At 43.0% G+C, this 24,489-nt stretch overlaps 1 protein-coding gene across 1 annotated transcript in view; it reads left to right on the top strand.

Moving 5' to 3' along the window:
- The first annotated feature begins 1,684 nt into the window (after positions 1-1,684).
- CPED1 (cadherin like and PC-esterase domain containing 1) overlaps positions 1,685-24,489 on the top strand; it is a 459,182-nt gene continuing 436,377 nt past the window's right edge. Inside the window, exon 1 of the mRNA XM_082256067.1 lies at positions 1,685-2,062. Coding sequence (XP_082112193.1) covers positions 1,847-2,062 — 216 coding nt within the window. The 5' untranslated portion in view covers positions 1,685-1,846. The remainder of the gene's footprint in view (positions 2,063-24,489) is intronic.

Below are 24,489 nucleotides of genomic sequence, written 5' to 3'. Positions count from 1 at the left end.
AAAAAATAATCTCAGAGATCACATAATCTATTCTCAGCTGCATAACAAGCTTGTAGAAGTGGGGGTGGAGAAACAGAAGGACACTGATCTTCCAAGTGAATGGCCGTGCGGGGGGGGGGTGTCAGCACAAGTCTTGGCCATTGGAGGACAGGCAGAAAACTGAATACGCTGAGACAGACATACTCTGAAGCCTAGCATAGTCAGTTTGAAATAAGAAAGTAGGGAGACTGGCAGGTTTACCAGGTATTTCACACCAAGGAAGGAATCCAAAGAGGACGGAATACTTTTTAACACAAGTACATGATACAACAGATACATTTTGTTCATTGTTTATTTCTGTTGAAAGTGACGTGCACGATCAAATGATCCCTGATGACGTCAGACGTTTGCTGACGAAACACGTAGGGTGGGACTAAGATGTGACACGCCACTTCCGCTTCCTGGAATGCGGGTGGAATGCGGTACGGCGTCCCCTGGTTTCTTTTATTTGCTCAGAAACATTTGTCTTTTGTAAGTGTATTTTAAACATTTTTAATAAACAAATAGTCTGATTTACTACACTATGAGAAGCCTATCTCTCTTCCCTACTCATAATACATCCTGAGGATCTGGATTAGGAAAACAGGATGTAACCAGAGGTCCATGCAACTTTGCCTTGCTGAATTTGACCACCTGTAATGGGGGTCAAATATTTCTGGTGAGCAGCTCGTGCATGTGTTTGTCCGTGGATCAAGGGATACACACACACTGGTGTGCATTATTTGATGGTCTTAGGGGAGTTTGAACACTTGTCTGAATTATTTTCACTAATATTGGGACTTTTTGAGCACAATGTTTATTTATTTCATTTACTGTATATATTTTTTTGGTTTGAGTTCATATTAGAGCGTGGTCTTCTCATTCCCTTTTCATACATTATTTTACTATGTAAATCATGTTAGATTTTTTTAAACTGCTTTAAAATGGAATTATTTCCATATAGAAACCATGTTAGTGAGTGGATATCAGTTCTAAATTTAAAAGCTAAAAGTGGAAAGTCAGGCAGCGAGTTTAATAATTACAATTTAAACTTTGCTAGTGTAATCCAAACACTAATGCTAGTGTAATACTAACAGCAGAGCTGGATGTGCAGCCTCCTTGTGGAAACATCTGGATTTCATTTTGGAACAGAATAAAAAAAAAAAAAAAACTATGCGAAACGTGAAAGTGTGTAACAAGTTATCAGATTCTTTCCTGAGTGACTTGGGGATCAATCCCAAACTACATTACTATGCTGCAGTTCCTGTACTAAAACAACCCCACCCATAAAGAAAGCAAGCCTTTCATTTATGGTGCCTGTGGTCCAGGAGGATTCGGATGGAGTGTATGTGCTGTGTTTGTGTTAGGGGGAAGGCAGCTCATTGCAGTGAGTGCACACATCAGGATTTAGAGGAAAACTTTCTGCTCGCAGGGAGAGGACTTTGGAAGTAAACCCAACTTTTCAGCTAACCTCTGCACAGAAAATCAACTTTGCCAAGTTCAGCTATTTTTACTACTACTGCAACGTGGATTCAGATGGAAAAAACTGTTCTGATTGAAAGCTTTACGGTTTTGCGTTAAGGATTACTTACTTATTGCACGGAAGTGGATCAAGTGATCTTGGGCTGATGTTGACCACTGGATTAGTTTGTTCCTTATTTTTCGCTGATCACTGCTGCAACTGAGAGCTGAGCATATTTTCACAGTGAATTTAAAGTGTAATGCACCGAGTGTACTCAGAGCCTTATGATGATCATGAGTTCCCTGACTCGGACACAAAATCAAGTTTACTAGAAGATGATCTGATCAAAGTGGATAAGAGGAGGACATGGGTTGGAGACGCAGATATTGTCCTAGACCCATCTTTATAGCTGTGATTGTAGCAGGGTGTCTGTTTTATCAGTGCCTTGCTCTGCTCTGGAAAAGTATAACTTGGACCAGTAAGGAATATACAGTTGGCAGCGACAAGGATATTGGGGACGTGGCTGCTGAGACGGGGGACTGTCTGCATCGATGGGATAGCATAGTCAGAAAGATAAAGGATGTAAGTAAATCATTGAATATCTAAGGCTCGGTTCACACTGCCACGACTTGGGATGCAACTTGTGAGACTCCAAGTCACGTGACATGTGAAATAACATGTTAATCAATGAGAGCTGTCCTAATTAGCACTACTGAAGTCCCTTCAACTTCAGAAAAGGTTCAGAAAAGGTTACTTCAAGGCAATTTCTATCCAACTTCTATTCTATATTTCTGTCAAATTAGTACTCAAGTCACCAGAAAGTTGCCTGGCAAAGTTGCACCGCAAGTCAGATGACTTTCAGGTCTTAGCAGTGTGAACCAAGCCTAAATGTCAAACTGAATAATGCCACATTCTAACGAAATAAACTAGCCTTACCCACTCAAACCTGATGCAATCTGCTACTGAGAAAAGTTTATTTTTATTATGTAACCCAAAATCAAAAATGTAATATATTGCAGCTTACCAATCCTTAAAGTATAACTAAAGAAAAAACTTTTTTTTAAAGTTTTAGATAGAGTGGAGAAGGATTAGAACACCTATCAGTTTTTTTTTTGCTGTCTGTGTCCCCTTTAAGGGGATTCACCCTCTCTATTTGTCCTGTTTATCATTATCACAGGGAGTGAAAGTGAAATAGAATCCCAAATTTTGGGTTGTCACTATAACAGGTGGGGAAATCTTCCAATAGGGACACTAGTTCTGGTAACAACCAAGGATTCTCCTACTATTAGGGATTTCCTCTCACTTCTTGTTTTGGCTATGGAACAAGAAGTGAAATTGCCCCAGTGGGACACAGATAGCGAAAAGTACTTACGGGGGTTATAAACCTCCCATACTCTGTCCAAAATAAAAAAATGTTTTGCTTTTGGTTCCATTTAAATGTGGTGGTTACATTTTAAAGTGATTGTAAATGATCTGTTTTTTGTCTTTTAAAAAACAAACCTGTTCTGCTCTGTACAATGGTTTTGCACAGAGCAGTCCCGATCCTCTTATTCTGGGGTCCCCCCGCCAGTTCTCCTGGCTCCTCCTGCTTTCATGATCTGACAGCTAGCTCCCTCTCACCATACTTCTACCACTGATCCCATCCCTCCACCACCATCCTATCCCCCTCACCTCACCTCACCATCCCTCTGCCACTGATCCCATCCCTCCACCACCATCCCATCCCCCCAACATCCCTCTGCCACTGATCCCATCCCTCCATCCTATCCCTCCCACCATCCCTCTGCCACTGATCCCATCCCTAACCACCATCCCTCTGCAACTGATCCCATCCCTCCACTACCATTCCTCTGCCACTGATCCCATCCCACCACCACTATCCCTCTGCCACTGATCTCCCCACCGCCATTGATCCCACCACCGCCACTGATTCCATTCACATGCCACTGATCCCATTCCTCCCTCCCACCACCGCTGATCCCATCCCCCCACAACCACTACTGCCGCTGATCCCAAGGGGGCACTCAGGAGGATGTAAGGGGACACTCTGCAGGTACAGTTTTAGTACCTGCAGAGTGCCCCCTTATATCTTCCAGAGTGCTCCCTTACATCCTCAAATGCCTGCTAGTAATAGTAAGGTCAGTGGCAGAATTACCAGGGTCCTAAAGGTCGCCCTTGCGACTGGGCTCTGGTGTTCCACTTCCATGTGGGGGCCTCAAGAAAGCAGGAGGGGGCCCACTGCAAAACATAAGAAAGGACCCTGGGATGGGGTCGGGGGCCTTTATGGTTTCTTGCACCGGGGCCCTTAAGGTTGTAGATTTGCCTCTGTACCACTCGCTCCTGAACCTCAACCCACAGATGCAAGCAATGTGAGAAATTGCATAACATTCAACAAACTATTTAACCTGTAGGATTTAACCTGCTTCTTTAAAGACAAAGTTCCAAGCAAAATCAAGGCTCCATGTGCACAGTGTAAGAAATCCCTTATGAATAGGGGGGAGGTTAGGTGTAGTTCCATTTTTTAAAGGAGGTGAAGTCTTTAGATCTTCAGCCAGCACTTAGGTGAGTTTTATAAGAAGAAATCCTTTTTGGAAAAAGAAGAAATCCTAAATAGCAAAGCAATTCAAACTGGTGCATTCTAACAAGCAAGAGATTCAGAGTATATCTGTGATGCTCTGGTGCCAAGTGCACACTGTGGCTGCTTGCTTTGATGTACTGTGTCATGGAGTTCTACAGGCATAAGCAATGTGAGAAGAGACAACATTGTCTGCATGCAGTGTCTACCAGGAGTAGGTGGGCAAGTGCCCCGCTCACTGATACTGTAACTGATGATGATGACAAAGTTGAAGGCTTTACAGGCTCTCCCTCAGGGTTCTGGCTCAGGGAATGGCATCCAACCTCCGTCGCACCACGCAACTGGATCTGGTGTGGATGCCACCAAAGAGTAGGGAGATGCTGTCAACAGAAACCCCTTGGACACACACGCGATAAATCTTCCTTGCACTGGGCATGACTAGGCCACAGCACCCTCAGATACAGAGTCCTTCTTTGCAGATCCAGACCGGGGTCCAAAGAGAGCGATCTAGGCCTAGCATAGCCTTTTAATAAGTTCTTTCAGCAGTCTGTTCTTCTCTCCAAGACGGATGGTAGTCATAGTTCACAATAGGTCCAACTAGAAATAAAATCCCAGCTTCCTGAACTACATGTCCCAAGATGCTATGCTTTGTATTTAGAGCTCAGTCACTCTACATTCAGGAAGTGACAGCACAGGGTCCAGGCCAAACACTAGGAGAAAACACCGGTACGGGGGAGTATATGAGCAATCGGGTGTCAGCCCGAATGCTTTCACTTGACAGGCAGGAGTCTGCCTGTCAGTTTTACACCGGATTGTGTGTGAAATCCCCTGCTGTAAGGTTCATACGTCGTACAAAATGAAAGGGTTAAGGTATCTTAAAGTGGTAATAAACCCAAAAGCAAACATTTATGTAGCAATATTTCCAGGCCTTGAGCCTGATGTGGGTCTGCAATTGTTACCGGTGAAACTTCCAACACATTAAAGTTGTGAACCCAAGTGTGAGAATTGAGACAATGATCACTCTGGCATCTGTGGTTGGTTTTGTTTATTGTATTTTGGGGATGGGAGAAGGTAATGAGTGGGATACTCCTCTGGCTCAACTAGGTTAACTGGGACTTTATACAAAAATGCCTGTTGGCGCTGTCTTGACGCCAGCTGAATGCCGACCAGCGCTTCTTGGCGTTTGAAGATACTGTTATGATGAACTTGTGCTGGAACTTCGACTTTAACTTGTTTGTTAACTCAGAAGATTTAGGACTGTAGAACACTTGACTCCTGAAACTCAATTTAGCTCAAAAGTCACTGAACAGCTCCCTTCAGTCCTTCACTGACCGAGGTAGCTCCTTGTCACTGCTTGTGCCACTGCAACTCTTAACTCTGTACACTGCACACTGCACACTGTACACATTAGCTCTTTAGGGCCCAACCGCTGCACCCCCTCTACACTTCAGGGTCCTCTAACTAGGCACCACCTCTAACATTTCAGGGTCCTCTGACTAGGCACCCCCTTTACAGCTAGCTGACTCCTGGATCCCTGGAACTTCCTCTGGAGTGGTCCCCTCTACACTTGGTAGACCCCTAGGGGCAGTTCACAGTACTCACGACCGTGGCAGGCTTTCTTGGAACTGAACCCCTCTTCCTCCACTGGTCCTCAACACACCAGATCCCCTCTGCAGCTCAACTCAGCGTTCTCTGGATTCTCAGGCAGCCACCCGAGACACCCAATCCTTCTGACAGGAGGAGAGACAGCCGTACTCTTCCTCCTGGGACTCTGCTTCCCACCAAAGATGCTGCGTCATGCATTCCCCTCAAACTTATACCCACTCCCAGAATCCTCTGCGGCAGAATCTGCCTTCTGGGGTAGATACAGGCCTGAATGTGTATCTGATTGGATTTCCTCCACTGCCCAATGAGAATCCTCCCATGGAGCCAGTGGGGAGACTCCCCTCTCAGTAGACACACCTGGGAGACATGACAGCCCAGCTGAAATAATGGCCCTGCTGTTAGGCAGCCAAGGCCCACTGTACTTTTACCTAGAATCTACCCTGTAGGGCGCTACATCTATTTTATTGCAGCTTACCAATTCTTGGATGTGATGGCTGTATTTGTTTTCCTTCTTTAGGCTTTCTTTCTTCTATTTTCTTCTGGTGATCCAGCAAGCAAGTCTGTTGTTTTTCACAGTACAAGCTCTCCAGCAGAATTTATCAGATTACATGAATGAGGCAAACCCCCTAACACTGGCAGAGGTGATTGCAATGATCGGCTTTTATTTATTTATGCAAAACCATTATCCCAAAAATGAAAAGAAAATGTTTCTGTAACTGATTATAAAGTGTAAGCTGGAGTTTGGCTTCAATTTGTTAGTGTATCTAAATTTCCTAATACATTTAATACCCCCAGACTGGCAATGCTGCAGTCTGCTGTAACTCCTGTGCTCATTCCTCTAGTGAGTTGTGTGTCACTAATATATTAGGTGTGTTAATGGCCAGGTCAGCAGATGAAAAAAGAGGGGAAAAAAAGTCAAAGAAAATTGACACAGTCACCGCATCTAATGATTGGTAAGCTGCAATATAATACATTTTGGTTTTGGATTTAATACAGATTTAAAGCCCAACTCTGAGAATAAAAAAAAAACTTCCCTTGCAGTGGCCCGCCTCCTGCACTGCAAGGTTTAAACACTCTTTGTGTCTAGGGTGTACAGGAACAGGCAGGATTACCTACCATATGCTGTGCTCTGACCGGCTCCAGCGTTGCCCTCTGCTGCTCAGAGCTGTATTGTGAATGGTGGAGGTGACCATGCGACTGCGACCAAAGCAAGGAGGCTGTGGGCTCCAACCCTGGAGGAACCCTGTTGAAACATTGTTTTGCTTTGGTGTCTAGTAAGGTTACTTTGCCTTATAAGCAAGGAAGCTTGGACCTCTGTGGTATATTAATTTGCTTTTACTAAACAAAAATGCTTTACATACAAAACTATTTCAATTATTGGGAATACCATACAAGACTGACAGATATACCTATAACAAGCAAAATCCTACTTACTTCCTAACAAATAAGTAGCCTATGGTCTGAAAACAGTAGAAATATACTTAAAAGTTACTTAACTCAGGTTACAGTGGGTTCACAATCTTTTTAGGCAACCAGGAACCCAGGCTTAATCTATAAGCAGTTAGTGGAGATTAGGTAAAAGCGTCTTTAGGGATAGTTTCTTCTGGTTGGCATAGACCTTCCTCATTATGGAGTCCTCTTGTCAGCTTATACTTGAAGACCTTTTATTTGGAAAATGTACCATTCCCACATGGGTGTGGCCCCTTTTACATTACTGAGTTTTAATGGGAGAAACATTCTCCAATTCGCCCTCGAGATGGCACTGTGGTATCATACATGCTGTAGGTCATATATGTCAAAAAAGCCAAGCTATTGTTTGCCCAAGTTACAGAGTTGTTAACTGTAGTTATAGAGACAATTAAATATCTAACTGTTAACTGAAATTCAACAACAGTTCATTGTTCCTATTGTATCCAACAGCATTTGTTTAACAAGTATTTCCTCCAACAAACTTGATGTCTGTTTCTAAGTCAAACTATTCTTCTTAACCACTTGCCAAGTACATATACTACGGCGGTCAGCCCCTCCTGGGCAAAGCGGCGTACCGGTACATCGCTCGCCCACGTGCCTCTAGGGGCGAGCGCGCGCCGCCGGAGACGCGCTACCACCCCCGCTCGTTCCCTCACATCCCCGCACGAGTGACCGGTGGCCCTGATGTCCGCCAACCACTCGCTATCTCCCGTTGGAGAGGGAGAAAGGCAGGCGGCTGATGTTAACAAAGCCGCCTGTCATTCTCCCTGGTGTAACAGCAGAGACTATACGATCCTGCTATGTAGGATCGTATGTCTCTGTGGTTACATCACAAGCCACGCCCCTTGACAGTTAGAATCACGCCCCTAGGGACACACTGAACCCCTTGATCACTAATAAAGATAACCCCTTCCCTGCCAGTGTCATTTTTACAGTAACAGTGCCTATGTATAGCACTGATTACTGTAGTAATGTCACTGGTACCCCCAAAAGTGTAAAAAATGTTAGTCAGGGGTCCAATCTGTCCGCCACAATGTCACAGTCCCGCAAAAAAAATCGCAGATCACCGCCATTACTAGTTAAAAAAAACAATAAAAATTACATAAATCTTTCCCTTAGTTAGTAAACGCAATAACTTTTGCGAAAACCAATCAAAAATTTGTAGCAGAAAACTAATTGGCCTAAAATGTTAAAAAAATTTGATTTTTACATTTTTTGGGGGGAATTTCATATAAAAAAATGTGAAAAATATTGTAATTTTTTCAAAATTTACGCTATTTTTTTGTTTATAGCGCAAAAAATAAAAATCGCACAGGTGATCAAATACCACCAAAAGAAAGCTCTGTTTGTGGGAAAAAAAGGACATCAATTTAATTTGGATACAGCGTTGCACGACCACGCAATTGTCCGTTAAAGTCACGCAGTGCCAAATCGCAAAATAGGTCCTGGTCTTTGAGCAGCCAAATCCTCCGGGGCTTAAGTGGGCAAGTCTGAGAAGAAAATCATCTAAATATACACTATATTATCAAATGTATTGGGACACCTGCTTTTACACGCACATGAACTTTAAAGGCATCCCAGTCTTGGTCCATATAACAGCTTCAACTCTTCTGAGAAGGCTGTCCACAAAGTTTTGGAGTGTGTCTATGGGAATGTTTGACCATTCTTCCAGAAGTGCATTTGTGAGGACAGGCACTGATAATAGACGAGAAGGCTTGGCTCGCAGTCTCTGCTCTAATTCATCCCAAAGGTGCTTTATCTGGTTGAGGTCAGGACTCTGTGCAGGCCAGTGAAGTACCTCCACCCCAAACTCACTCATCAATGTATTTATGGACCTTTCTTCATGTTGGAACAGGAAGAGGCCATCCCCAAACTGTTCTCACAAAGTTGGGAGCATAAAATTGTCCAAAATGTCTTGGTATGGCGACGCCTTAAGAGTTCCCTTCACTGGAACTAAGGGGCCAAGCCCAACCCCTAAAAAACAACCAAACACCATAATCCCCCCTCCACCAAATGATTTGGACCAGTGCACAAAGCAAGGTCCATAAAGACATGGATGAGCGAGTCTGGGGTGAAGGAACTTGACTGTCCTGCATCTCAACTATCCTGATCTTAACCCGACTGAACACCTTTGGGATAAATTAGAGCGGAGACTGTGAGCCCAACATGCAGTGCCTGACCTCACAAATGCACTTCTAAAAGAATGATCAAACATTCCCATAGACACACTCCTAAACCTTGTAGACCGCCTTCCTAGAAGAGTTGAAGCTGTTATAGCTGCAAAGGGTGGGCCAACTCAATATTGAATCCTATGGACTAAGACTGGGATGCCTATAAAATGTATGTGCGTGTAAAGGCAGGTGTCCCAAAACTTTTGGTATAATAGTGTATGTCAAAAAAGCAAAGCAATAGTTTGCCCAGGTTACAGACTTGTTTACCATAGTTACAGAGACAATAAAAACATCTAACTGTTAGCGCCGGTTCACACTGGCGCGACGCTACTTTCAGGGGCGACCTCCGAGATCGCGGTGCGAGCAGCGCGCCGCGACCTCGGAGCGGCCACCACAGACTTCATAACATTGAAGTCTATGGCGGTCGCCTCCTGGTCGCCCCAAAGAAGCTCCGGACCCTTTTTCTAGGTCGGAGCGACTTGTGTCGCTCCTATTAGAACGGGTCCGTAGCTTCCCTATGGGAGGCGACCTGCGGCGACCTGTGAGGCGACCAGGTCGCCTCACAGGTCGCCCTAGTGTGAACCGGGCTTACTGAAATACAACAATAGTTCATTGTTTCTATTATACCCAACGGCATTTGTTTGAGAACTATCCCCTCAAACCAACTTGATGTCTATTTCTAAAGCCTAGTACACACGCAACGATTATCGGCCGACCGATCATCTGTCTTTTGTCCAGAGTGGTGTTTTGTTGGTTGGAATGTGCCTAGACTGCACACGAATTTTCTCGCCTGACAAAATTCTACTTCAGAAGTGATGTCATGTGTTGGATTGCTTTCTTCTCTGAGCATGCCCAGTCTTGCTCATTAGATTTTTCCCTGTCAAAATCTGTACTGACTGCACGAAAATCGGCCGTGATTTGACGGCGAACAAAAATTTTATAGCCTGCACACCAGATTTTTTTCGGCCGAAAAGTCAGAGTCGGTTGTCGGAAGCATCATACTAACAAGCCGAAAATTGGCAGATCGGTCGTCGGACGAAAATTCCCTGCCGATTTTCGACACGTGTGTACGAGGCTTTACTCACACTTTTAAGTCAAACATATTCTTCTTAAGCCTCTGAGAAAAAGTCTGAGAAAAAATCATATAAATATATACGTATTTGTATCAAGCGAAACACAAACCTGGAAAAAGGTAAGTATTTCTCCTTGTCCAGCACCCCTAGACTGAAAGAGCATGTAACCTTTGCAGTGCGGGTGGCCTCCTCTGCAAGGGTAGAATTTTATTCTAATATCTGAAGTTGTCCTTTGAGTTTAAATAGATAGTATAGTTATAAGCTCTATTGAAGAATATGAAATGACTTTCACTGTTGGAACAGGCAGTAATGTGGTGTAATGATGTTAATTTGTTGTGGAAATTGCTGTACTATGGAAAAAAAATATCCCCTCTCTGTGCTCGGCTGTACATGGATTCCTGTGGTTCCTGTGTTGAGTGCGCTTGTCAGGACCGGGCTCTGTTTGTCTGCGGAGAATAACAATAACAAGCTGCTGCAGTCAAAGGTAATTTTACTCTGTCCAATAGCTGCAATTTAGAGATAGGACAGAGAGGCATAGGAACAGGGAATACAGAAAAGTGGATAAACTGAAGATTATACAGTGAACCATCAACCTACTGTAAAACAGCCAAAGGATAGAGCTTTTCATATAAAGCAGTTTTCTGCAAGTGTTTCCAAAATGTGTGATACAATCCTGCTAACGCTGGTTAGCTCAGCTCCGTTATCCGCCAGAGATTATGGATTTCTCAAAGAAAATGGAGGCCATATAAAAAAGATTTAAAGGCTACATTAGTCTAGTTGAGCAGCAGCTAGACAATTCAAAGAGAGAAGAAATACAAAAGGTAGAAAATGTCTGAGCAATAACAGGAGCTTTTCTAAGTGCATAGGCCTTGCTAAATAACACCATCTCAGCTAATCAACAATTATCTTTCATTAGTCTGATGAAATCTTTTATCTGAGTGGTTCTTGTGGGGATCTGAACAACCTTATCAATAATATGTTATATGTAATATTAGATACGGTTTAAAAGAAAAAAAATGTGTAGAGCTTTTTGTCCTGCAAAACTGGACATTCGTTCTGTGGAAATGCTGGAAAAATCAAATGTTACTAGTCTATTTTCTCTCCACAACGAATGTTCTTTATTCATAAGAAGAGCATATCAGAATCAGAAAAATACCACTTAGGGTCCTTTCACACGGTGTACGATCCTGACGAGGTCCGTTCTGCTCAGTGGGGGATCGATCTGCTGATCCCCGTTGAGCAGGCGGATGAAAGCTCCGTCTCCGCTCTGTGTGCGCAGATGGAGCTGTCAGATCCCCGCTGTCCTCTATGGGGAGATCGGATGAGAACGGACCCATCCGATCCGATCTGCCAGACAGATGGAAAAAAGAGTTTCCATCCGTCCGGATTTCACGGACAGGATCGGATCAGAGAGCAGCGGGTGTCAGCGGACATGTCTCCGCTGACATCCGCTGCCCCATAGGGATGCATGGAGCATCCGAACAGGCGGATCGGATCACCCGTGTGAAAGGACCCTAGATTGCCAATAGATGGAGTTGAATATCAAAGTAAATAAGCAGATTTCCTGATGATGCCATATGGCGAAATTTATTGATGTTCGCCTGTCTACATTTCCTTACTAACCAGTGACCTCACTTCCGGCGACTCCGTGGAACGCACGCCGGCCGGCTTCTTGGAGCATTTAGAGAGGGGTGAGCCCATTACTTGGTTGAGGAAAGGGGATGCAATTGATATGCGATCTGAGCTCGTGCTGGTCAGGGCACATTCTATGTAAGCCTAAATATTGATAGGTATGTGGTGGCATTTTAATATTTAATAAAGCAGTGTTGCACTATTATGGGTGTCTCTGTTTTACCTCTATATAATCAACATCGGCCATCTGAGAGTGCAGACCTATCCAGGTGTTTAGATTGCTGATAAGGTTGTATGGTCCCTGGGACCTGTGGCTTCTGGTGAGCAGATTTATGAGTCTTATCACTAGGTGAAGCACTTGAATCAAAATAAGAAGGCACGGAGTGGGTGACAGCATTTAGTGAGCACCAATTTATTCCACTTAACCACTTAAGCCCCGGAAAATTTTACCCCCTTCCTGACCAGGGCCTATTTTGCGATTCGGCACTGCATGACTATAACGGACAATTGCGCGGTCGTGCGACGCTGTACCTAAACGAATTTGGCGTCCTTTTTTTCCCACAAACAGAGCTTTCTTTTGGTGGTATTTGATCACCTGTGTGATTTTTTGTTCATGCGCTATAAACAAAAAAAGAGCGTCAATTTTGCAAAAATAACAATATTTTTCACATTTTTTTATATGAAATTCCCCCCCAAAAAATGTAAAAATCCAAATTTTTTAACATTTTAGGCCAATTTTTTTTTATCCATATGTTTGGTAAAAAAAATCGCAAAAAGCGTATTTTAATTGGTTTGCGGAAAAATTATTGCGTTTACTAACAAAGGGAAAGATTTTTGTCATTTTTGTTGTTTTTTTTTTTTAAAGCGTAATGGCGGCGATCTGCGATTTTTTTTGCGGGACTGCGACATTGGGGCGGACAGATCGGACCCTTGACTGACATTTTTGACACTTTTGGGGTTACCAGTGACATTACTGCAGTAATCAGTGCTATATATATGCACTGTTACTGTAAAAATTACACTGGCAGGGAAGGAGTTAACTGTATTGGAGAGGGAGGGGTTAAGTGTGTTCTAGGGGCGTGCTTATAACTGTGATTGGCTGTGGCTGTGTGTGTAAGAACAATGATCTGGAGGCGACTTGCATTGACTTCAATTATATGAAGTCCGTGCATGTCGCGCCGAGGTCGCCCCAGCAAGTCGTGTCGCTCCTGTTTGAATGGGCTCTTATTCCTGCTAAATCTAAAAAAAAACTATGTTAAATAAAAAAGAAGATGAGATGAGAAAAATATACAGGCTGGGCAGTTGGAGCTCAGTGATCAGAGAGACAGAGAGAGAGAAACAAAGTTACAATTTACAAATAAACTCCTGAGCAGAGATAAGTGCTGGGAGGGGGGCCCACACAAGGGAGGGAGATTAGTGAGGGACGACTGTCTCTTTCTTAACAGATAAAAACTGATAGCAGGGAGAGGGACAGATCAGATTCAGGTGCTGGAGGAAGATTTCTGTAATTGTTGTCCATCACTAATCCCCCTCTCTGTGTGGGCCCCCCTGTGTTCTCGGGCCCCCTACAAGAGGTTGGTGGTCCCCCCCCCCTATCAGCGGCCCTGTGCTAGGCACTAGGTACACTGCAGCTGTCCCTACCCACAGCTTATAACTGTTTTTCAAAGTGATTTCTCTCTCAGCTCTGATTCCGGGACACAGCCCGGGACACAGTCATCCTGGGACCACCCAGTAAAAAGTAGGACTGTCCCAGAACATCTTGGACAGTTGACAAGTATGCATGACTAGACAAATTAAGAATATTCCCTCAATTATTTCAGTGAAGATTCTTCTTTAGTTAATTGGCTTCCCTGTGTGAAGATTTTTAACTCCTTTAGTAAACTATCTCTAATGCATCAGTTGTCTGGTTTGAACTGATGGCAGCATCTCCTAACTGTAAGCAAATCCAATGTTTTTATGAAACAGATTTTTTTTGCAGTTTATGGAAGCTTTTAGCTCCATAGGTTTAATAAATTGGCCGATCAGTGCCTTGCTTCTTGTGGCAGATGCTGGAACTCTTTCTGAGTGTGTTAGCAGCGTTTTCAGCTTTCCAATCTATCAAGTGTTCTGGCTGTACTCTATATTTACTGGTCATTATGGCTATGGGGTCAGCAATCTTGCTGCCGACAAACTTTATTGTGACTGCACTTTCACAATAAGAGAAAATAGAAGTCACAGAGGATGCTAGCTAGGACAATCCAATTCCCTTGAAGACAGATAAGCAGACCATACATTAATCTTGTCAATTTAGAGAGGATGGTAATACAGTCGTTACGGTTTACACTAAATTATTCAGTCTGACATGGAATATTGTGCATTTTTATCATTGATGCACATTAATGGAGCTTCCCTTTATATGGATTACTTGCTACACTTGTAAAGTGCTGCTATTCTTTATCTGTAATGTATGCCCATTATTCAACAGTTGCTATATTCCTCATCCATCCTTGTGTTTTTTTAATTCATAATTGTGACTACATATTCTAAAGATTTGTTTCATATAAGTATAAAAAGATACAAACACCTCAGTTCCAACTTTCTCCAGATAAAACAAATACTGATAACATTGACATCTATTTTTAAGTGACTCAATAGAACAAGAGCTAAAACTGAGCTACAGGGAAGAGTGAGACACTAGAGAAGACAATGATTCATTAATAAGAAATTTCAGATTTTCCTTGAAAAAAATCTTTGCTACTTCATCAATAAAGAACAGCAGAATTGATCTTCAGTGGTAAAGGCAAAGGCCACTTGCTGTTTAGCTGTTTATCATGCGCATGTACTTAGAGAGACGAGGTTGTTTTCCTCGATAATAAATATATATATACACAGTATATCCCAAAAAATAGTACACCGCTTATATCTTTTCATGTGACAACACTGAAGAAATGACGCTTTGCTACAATGTAATGTAGATAGTGTACAGCTTGTATAACAGTGTAAATTTGCTGTCCCCTCAATATAACTCAACACACAGCCAATAATGTCTAAATCGCTGGCAACAAAGTGAATACACCCCTAAGTGAAAATGTCCAAATTGGGCCCAAAGTGTAAAAGTTTTGTGTGACCACCATTATTTTCCAGCACTGCCTTAACCCTCTTGGGCATGGAGTTCACCAGAGCTTCACATGTTGCCCCTGGAGTCCTCTTCCACTCCTCCATGATGACATCACAGAGCTGGTGGATGTTAGAGAACTTGCGCTCCTCCACCTTCCATTTAAGGATGACCCACAGATGCTCAATAGGGTTTAGGTCTGGAGACACGCTTGGCCAATCCATCACCTTTTACCCTCAGCTTCTGAATGCAGTAACGACAGTAGTAAGAAAGAAAATATTTCAATTAGGGATGCACCAAAATGAAAATTCTGGGCCGAAACCGAAACTGAAAATGACTTTTTCCCCCAAATAATTTTAAAATAGATTGAACAGGGGCATATACCAGAAACAGACAGCGACGTACACCTGTAGCTGCCACCCTGTCACAGTATATGTACTGTGACGGGTTGGCAAGTGATTAATTTAACTACCAATGATATTTGTATTATGCAGCATGAGGGGGTTAATGTATTGCCACTGCTGGTCACTGATGCATTAGTGACCGACCAGTGGCAGTTAATTAACCCCTTTGTGCTGCATTAGTGCAACCAGTACCAGTGCTAATTAACACTGGTTGCACTGATACTGGTTGCACTAATTCAGCACAAAGGGGTTAATTAATTGCCACTGGTCGGTCACTAATGCATCAGTGACCAGCAGTGGCAATACATTAACCCCCTCATGCTGCATAATACTAATACCATTGATAACCTCGCCTCAGCGCCCCCCCCCCCACCTTAGCGTCCTTCCCCCCCCCCCCGCGCGCCTCAGCGTCCCTCCCCATCCCAATGATGCAATCTCCTTACTCTAAGCTCCTTCTGTGTCCTTCCTTTCAAAAGACCCGCCTCTGGCCGACGGCCCGCCTCCCGGTGATGTCACTACTACTACGATGTGCATGAATGAACTAGCACACCAGGCGGGCGGGCGGGCGAGCGGCCGCTAATAGCTATAATTAAGTGAGCCCTTCACTTCCCTGTCAGTGGAGATACCCGCCTGATAGGGAAGTGAAGCGCTCACTTATTTACAGTTATTAGCGGCCGCTTGCCCACCCGGTGTGTTAGTTCATTCATGCACATCGTAGTAGTAGTGACATCACCGGAAGGCGGGCCGCCGGCCAAAGGCGGGTCTTTTGAAACCTGCGCTGCGCCCGCGGCAGCCATCATTAATATCAGCATCTTTAACCCATTTTTGGCCGAAATGGAATAAGCCCATTTTCGGTCGAAAATTTGGGTTGCTGAAATTTCGGTGCACCACTAATGGAGACATAGGTGGATGGGGGAGTTTGCTTCCAATACTAAATTTTAATTGAATAGCATTTTTGGTTTGTGGTATTTAAAGGCAGTGTATTCCTGCTTTAAGGTAAAATAACTACTTTAAAGCATATTGACCTGGCAGAACTAGCTGCAGTGTATGTTTGGTAAGTTTCACATTCACTGCTTTATGAATTTGCCCTAAAAGTAGATCTCAAATTTAACATGTTGACCCCTTCCCGCCCCCACCTACTTTCCATTTAAGAGGTTCCAAATGCTGGGGGGAGGAGGAGGCAGGCATTCTGATTATGTGACCGATGTAATTGGCATTCACAGCAGTCACATGATTGGAAAGCTCCCGATTACAAGTATGCATTGAGAGCTTTCCGGTACCGGAAGGGTGCGCACTGTCAGCACAGAAATATGTTTTCATAGGGACGCAAAAATGTGGCCTCTCATCGTTAAAGTGCACCCACAGAGAGGCTGCATATATGTGCACCTCCGGCAGGAGCTTGGTAATGCAATTTTACTAATCATTTTTATTTTTATTTATTTTTTACTTTTCAGTTTTAATTAGAATTTGTGGTGATCATGTCATGAAGGTCTATGTTCAGACACCTGTTACAGGTTGACAACTGTCTTTCAGCAATGCTTCTGTGTGGTCACATACATTGCATAGGCATGGTCTATCATTGTCTCTATCAAGAACAGCTCCAGAGCAGTAATGTACAGCTGACCCTGTAGTGCATGCATGTGGACAGGAAGAGGCTGAAAGAGGCTAAAGGAGATCAGCAGCACAGAGGCCATGTGCATTAAAAGATAGACATGTGCATGACGAAAAAACTTAGTTTAGTTTAGTTTTGTTAAATTCGGTTGATTCGTTCAATTCGTTTTCTGGATTCCTATTCCAAATTCCTTTTCAAAATACATTTTATGTCTTTTTCAAATTTTCTTCAAATTTAGCGATTTTTTTCTATTTGAATCGCTCGAATAAATACATTTTGAATTGGTCGATTCGGAAACTTTAGATTTCTTTTTTTCGTTTCGAATGTAGCAAAGTGAACAAACAAAAGAAAAATCTTCATCAAATTATTACAATGACATTATTTTGAAATGGTACTCTAGTAACACACAGTCTTTGATTTCAAAAATACAGTAGGTTTACAGTAAAGTTCAATGTAAAATTCGATTCTAATTTCAATTTGAATTTCTGAAATTTGGACAAATTTAGTTTTGTTATTTGGAACATTTGGTATACTTTGTTTATACTGTAATTGGGGTATTCGGATATATTCGAATCTCTGAATAACGAAAAATTAGTCTGAATATTTATTCAGAACGAAGCAAACTGCACATGCCTATTAAAAGGAGACTATGAACATCTGAGTGAGAAAACCCTAATGTACTGTACAATATAATGCAGCACATATCAGTCATTATATGGATGGATCGATCCCCGCTGAGCAAGACTGAGTCCCCTGGACGAAAAGCCAGTGTGAAAGGACCCTAAGGGGGGAATTCTTCCCATTGACCACAAGTGTAAGGACTCGGGGCATTCTTTCCACTGACCATCACACTAATGTATAAAAAGTTGTAGATATAGTATGTAGCACTGCCCCCTAGGGGTTGCCGAGAATTGCACTTTCTGGATTCCCCTGGGTTACCTGTAGCAACAGTCTGTAGAAATGTATCACTTTAGACGCTTGGCTCAGATAATGAACAGTCCAGGGGATTTGGTTTTTGTGTTTTATTTAGAACTGGGATGGAAGAAAGGACGAGTGGGATACTCCAACTATGAACTATGCACAAATCTTGAGGACAACTAGCTGCAGTGTGTGCGGCAAGGCCGCTGCCTCACCTTGCCACTGAAGTGAAGATAAAGAATATGATCCTGATTTAGTTTCTCTTCAGGGTCCTTTCTTACTTGCTGTGTGTGCTGGCCCCTGTCCACTGACTCTCCGCTGGAGTGGTCCCCTTCCTGGGCAGACCCCTGGCAAGCTTACCGGTACTCACGGACACTGTTTTTCCCAAGGTTGCTCTGCCTTCAACTCCGCTTGTCAGCATCCACTGGACCTCCAGGCTCAGCACCACACTTCTGCCTCACCAGGCTGATCGCCTGTGACCACCTTCCATACAGACAGGAGGAGAGACACCCTTCTCCTGGGACCTGGCTTTCCGTCCAAAGACGCCCTTTCACATTTGCCCTTTGCTTTTATAACATATCCCAGGATGCACCACTGTTTATGCCAACCCACTGGGACAGTTACAAAAGCCTGTGTGTCACTGGCTGGGTTTCCTTCACTGTCCAACAGGCTACCCTATTGGATACAGTGGGGACACTCCCTCAGACCAGATGAATCACACATGGACACATGCAACAGGCATAACTATTGATCAGGCTGTTAAGCAGATGTAGCAGACTATATTTTTCCTGGTACTCCCCTGTTAAGCAGGCAGAGCAAACTAATCTCCTTCCTAGCACCTATCTAGGGGGTGCTACAAGTTATTTTAGCAGGGGGTCCCTGAGACCTGAAAGTTATTTCTAGGATTCCTCTGTGTTGAAAAGGATGAGAAAGGCTGTTGTAATGAGTAGTAATACATCTCATGTTAGCGCACTTCCACCTATTGTCATCATTTTTGCTGTATTTTGAGTAACTCTTTCTTCCTGAGTTTTCTGTCTCTTTGATAAGCAATTATTCTGTCTCTGGAAGACCTTCCTAATTATTTAAAGGTAGATTTTTGTTGCTGGGAGACTTGCAGAGCTTGAAATAGCTATAACTAAGAAACCTTTATGCTGCCATTTTTCATTCTTTTATTTCCAAAGGCAGTGGTTCATATAAAACAGCGCTAGTCTAACAATACAGAACGAGATGAACAAAAAAAAGACATAATAGATACACCGATGCTTAATAAAAGCTTTATGGGTATGAAAAAAAACACTAGAAGTAACTGTCTCAAGTGCAATGTGTTAAACTTTGATAAAGCTGGTGAATGTTCGTTCAGCTTCTAGAATGAAATCCTAAAACGTGCCCTCTTGCAAGTATTTGGATGTTCCATGTTCTATTCCATACACAGTTACACACCATGTTTTTCTAAGCAGTGAAAGCAGAGACTAATGCTCCCTGGCAGCCTTGAAAAATATATGAAATAAGTTTTAAATTATTTACAAGTGACAGTGCAGTATAGGCTTTCTGGTAATGGTTGATAGCAACGTGGGCAATATATATAATGTATATGGCATGTACTGTATGTGCTAGTCATACAAATTTCATTTGGAATATAGCAGCAAACGGTAAAATATCTGACCATAAATAAAAAGAACAGTATTTCTACAAGGCATGAGTCGATTCCAAGCTCTCAATGAATCAGGCTGGTTTGCTCTTAGTTACGTGACTTTAAAGTGTTCCATTTACTAGTTTATTTCCTGTGCAAAGTGAACCAGCATGCCTCCCAGACAAAAAGCCTGTGCTTCCTTGGATGCCCCCTGTGACATAAGTGACCTAATAAAGAAGTACTTTATTTCTTATTAGGATAGTTCCCTGTAAAGTAAAAATATAGAAGGTACCCCCCGTGCTATCACTAATGGAATGATCAGCTAAAATGACTGCCGCATGCATCGGTCAGCACATCCGTGGCCACAAAGTAATCAAAAATATATAAAAGTGGTGCTGCGCTGTCTGTGACATCCAAAATATATAAAACGTAATAACTGTGACAGATGTAGGTGTAGACAACTGAATATAAAACACAAAAACATTAATATAAATGTGAACTTAATAGGCGAAAACTCAGTGAACCACACTTAATCAATGAAGCAATGCTTGGTTAGCTCATATAATATAACTGAACAGGAGACTACAGGAAAATGGCTGCCAGTGTATTCCATTGTATCTGGCCGTTGAGCCACAACAAAATGGCTGCCAATACACATTAAGACATTCCCCTATATAAAGATATATCTAATAGCGTATCAGCATCCCCTGATGAAGTCACTTGTGTGTAACGCTACATGCCGGGACTGTGCGTAACCAGAGGTGCTGCCGGAGGACGAGCTCGCAGTTCATGGAGTACATGCCTTGTATTTGTTTTCAAAAAGTAAGTGTTTTCAATATTTTATAAATAAAAGTTGGATACAGAGTCACACTATGTGGAGCCTTCCTCTCTTTATACATTACATATATTGAGCTGATATCCAGACCATCCAGTGGACCTCCACTGACTGGACCTGACACTACCAACATTATAGTATTACCATTGGAGGCTACATTATGGGATCCCCTACAGGCATCCGTTCCATTATTAACATCTTGCCCAAGGAGTGCTATTTATGCTGGTAACTTATAGCTGTGAGGTAAGGGAATAGACCGCACAGGGGTGTCACCACATTGGACCACTGAGACACCAATCACTATTATTTCCATACGGTGTTGGGAGATACAAGTTTGAGACCACCAGTTATCTACTTTTGCACTGAGGACATTTTTATTGATTTCAGAGTTGATCTATATTTTGAACAATTGTAAAATGGGCTAAGAGGTGTGGTCCACCAGCCCATTATTAGTAATTACTTTATTTTATTTTTGATCACACGTTGCTTTACATTGCTTCATTTATTAAGTGTGTTTCACTGAGTTTTCACATATAGAGTTCACATGTATAATAATGCATGTTTTTGTGTATTATATTCAGTTGTTTACAACTACATCTGTCACAGTTATTAAGTTTTATACATTTTGGATGTCACAGACAGCGCAGCAACACTTTTATATATTTTTGATTACCCTGTAAAGAACTACACCACTTCCTTCTTAGGTTGGTGACATCAGCAGGGGTGAACATGCTTGCCCCATAACCCCTTTTGGTATTAATGGCAGTGTCACTTTTTGGTCCCACTGGTTGACCATAAAAAGGTAATGCATAACTTTTCTTATTGAATACTGAACTCGCAAGCGATCCTTTGTACCATTTCCCATTATGCCAGGTAAATTTAACAATCACCCAGGCAACCAAATAACAAGCTCTTCTCCGTCAAATCGCCCGCAGAGCAGATATTTCAGTATTTGCTCTTCTCTAATTATGACTCATTTTCAGTTCCCACTATAAAACATTATAAAAGAGTCTGGTGCCTAATTGAAATGATACTGCTAGCCCCTGGTGATAGTGGAAAGTATAATGTCAATCTCTAGAGATAGCAAGACATGTATTGTCAAGTTCTTGGTTCACAGTGTGAAGTATATTGACCGACCCTGAGAAATTATATTAGTCTTCGTTTTCCATTAAAAAGTAAATTAGCAGTCCTTATTGCATAAAAAGTATGACAGCATGCCTTGTGTCACTGAAAATTAAGTTGTCCAATGCTGGCTTTTAGTGCATGCAGTCCAGTTCATGGTGCCTAGACACTGTGGATTTGATTTATTAAAAGGAAAAAGACTGTGCACTTTGCAAGTGCAGCTGCTCCAGAGCTTAGTAGATGAGGTAAAGCTTCACTTTGCAGGGATTACCCAATCACACGGGGAAAAAAAATGCATTTTTGCTTGCACATGATTGAATGACAGAAGTCAGCAGAGCTCTCCCTCATTTACTAAGCTCTAGAGCAACTGCACTTGTAAAGTGCTCAGTCTTTTTGCCTTTAGTAAATTAATTCATGTATAGTGCAATTTCCCTGGTTTCCATTAGAAAATGGTAAGCCGTGAGAAAAAAAAATTCTTCACATAAATGCCATCTAATCATGTATGATCTGATCTTCATGTAGGGCACAAAAGTGTAGCCCCTGGTCCTAAACTGGGGCTATAATGGAAATGTAGTTTTTGGCTAGGCTGTAGACAGCTCAGACTGATTGTACAGTTTATTTCTGGTCTTTCCCAAAGCTCAGTTAGGTTGTGCATTTATCGCTGTCGCAGAAGGTGTCACTGGTACCACAGGCCATAATATGATATAGTACAACTAGAGTTATAAATATTTATATTTCTTCCAGCCAGCCCAGTAGGAGGTTCTTTGCCACTGGTGCATTTTAGGAGAGGATATATATTTGGGCAGGGCTATGTGCTTGCTCTCTTGCTGCTGCTGAAGTGAGCTCTGCATGTAGGCCTACAAGCCTATCTGAGGCCTTCTAATGCTGAGGTGGCCCTGAGGCTGTCTTGCCTGGTGTGGAAGAAGTCAAACCAAGGTGAGAAGACCCAGGGGAGAACTCTTGCTAAAGAGAGCCAAGATGAAGGCTGGTCTCTCAAAAGGGCCTGGTAACTCATTTGGAGGATGCACCAGAATCTGAAAACGTGCTTATAGTGTTGCCGGGTTGGCTTAAAAGTTCTGAAACTGTGAAGCTGGATCTTGTTCTACATCTAAAAATGTGCTTACAGTGTTGCCGGGTTGGCTTAAAGGTCCTGACACTGTTAAACTGTACTTTTTCTGGATCCAAGGAGTCTGTAAGTGATCTGCTGCTTGTATCTGAAAACCGTATACCCTCTCTCCTACTACCTTTTTCAAATTTCCACATTAACCGCTTGCCGACCGCCGCAAATACATATACTGCAGCGGTCAGTCCCGGCCAGGCAAAGTGACGTATATATACTTCACTAGCCTGTCACCGGCTTGTGAGCCAATAGCGGGCGAGCATGCGCCCGCTGAGGCGCGCGCCCGCCCCGGCTCGTTCACTAAGGAGTCCGTGCGTGTGACCGGCGGACCCAATGTCCGCCGGTCACACTGCGATCGTCGGTAGAGAGGGAGAAAGGCAGGCGGCTAATGTAAACAAGCCGCCTGTCATTCTCCCCTGTGTAAAAATGGAGATCAGACGGTTCTACTATGTAGGACCGTTGATCTCTGTTTTTACAGTAGTAGCCACAGCCAGTCACAGTTAGAAGCACGCCCCTAGGACACACTTAACCCCTCCCTCTCCAATACAGTTAACCCCTTCCCTGCCAGTGTCATTTTTACAGTAACAGTGCATATGTATAGCACTGATTACTGCAGTAATGTCACTGGTAACCCCAAAAGTGTCAAAAATGTCAGTCAAGGGTCCGATCTGTCCGCCGAAATGTCGCAGTCCCGCAAAAAAAATCGCAGATCACCGCCATTATTCGTTAAAAAAAAAAAACACCAAAAATGACAAAAATCTTTCCCTTTGTTAGTAAACGCGATAACTTTTGCGCAAACCAATCAAAATACGCTTTTTGTGATTTTTTTTTACCAAACATGTGTAGCATAAAACAAATTGGCCGAAAATTTTAAAAAATTGTGATTTTTACATTTTTTTTTGGCGGAATTTTTGTGAAAAAATATTGTTATTTTTGCAAAATTGACGCTCTTTTTTTGTTTATAGCGCATGATCAAAAAATCGCACAGGTGATCAAATACCACCAAAAGAAAGCTCTGTTTGTGGGAAAAAAAGGACGTCAAATTCGTTTAGGTACAGCATCGCACGACCGCGCAATTGTCCGTTAAAGTCACACAGTAAAAAATCGCAAAAAACCCCCTGGTCAGGAAGGGGGTAAAATCTTCCGGGGCTTAAGTGGTTAAAGCTTTGAAAAGATCAAAAGTGACTGGTGCCCAATTTCTGTTCAAAACTCCCCATTATAGCCATGGACTCAGCCCTAGGGTAAATGCTAGCTCGCTCCTTGCCTCTGGAGGTTTCATCCTGCCTTTAGAAGACCCAGGGGGGGCTACATAAGTAAACACAGCCTTGTTTAACAATGCACCTATCATTTTAAATTGTCATTGCTTTACTGAACAAATGATTTTAACAATACAATGGCTGCTGGGTACTGGCTGCTGGGGCCTGGGGTCTGGCTGCTGGGGTCTGGCTGCTGGGGTCTGGTTTCTGGGGCCTGGCCTTGGCTGCTGGGGCTGGAACTGGGGTCTGGTTTCTGGGGCCTGGCCTTGGCTGCTGGGGCTGGAGCTGGGGCCTGGCTGGCCCTCTTTGCTGCTGGCACTTTGGGAGTGGAAAGGGCAAACAGAGCAGATCCTTCCACAAACTGTTTGCCCTAAAGTAAAGGGCCCCTGCAGGGGGAGCATATCATGAATGTCATGTGACTTTAAGACATTGCCTGCCTCCACGCACTGTCAGGGACCTCCTCCCCCTTCCTGGCTCCACTACTACCTCCCG

Source organism: Pelophylax lessonae, assembly GCF_965119305.1.
Source record: "Pelophylax lessonae genome assembly, chromosome: 4".
Lineage (NCBI taxonomy): Eukaryota > Metazoa > Chordata > Amphibia > Anura > Ranidae > Pelophylax > Pelophylax lessonae.
The sequence above is the reverse complement of the archived record's forward strand: the minus strand, read 5'-3'. Positions and strand labels throughout refer to the sequence as shown.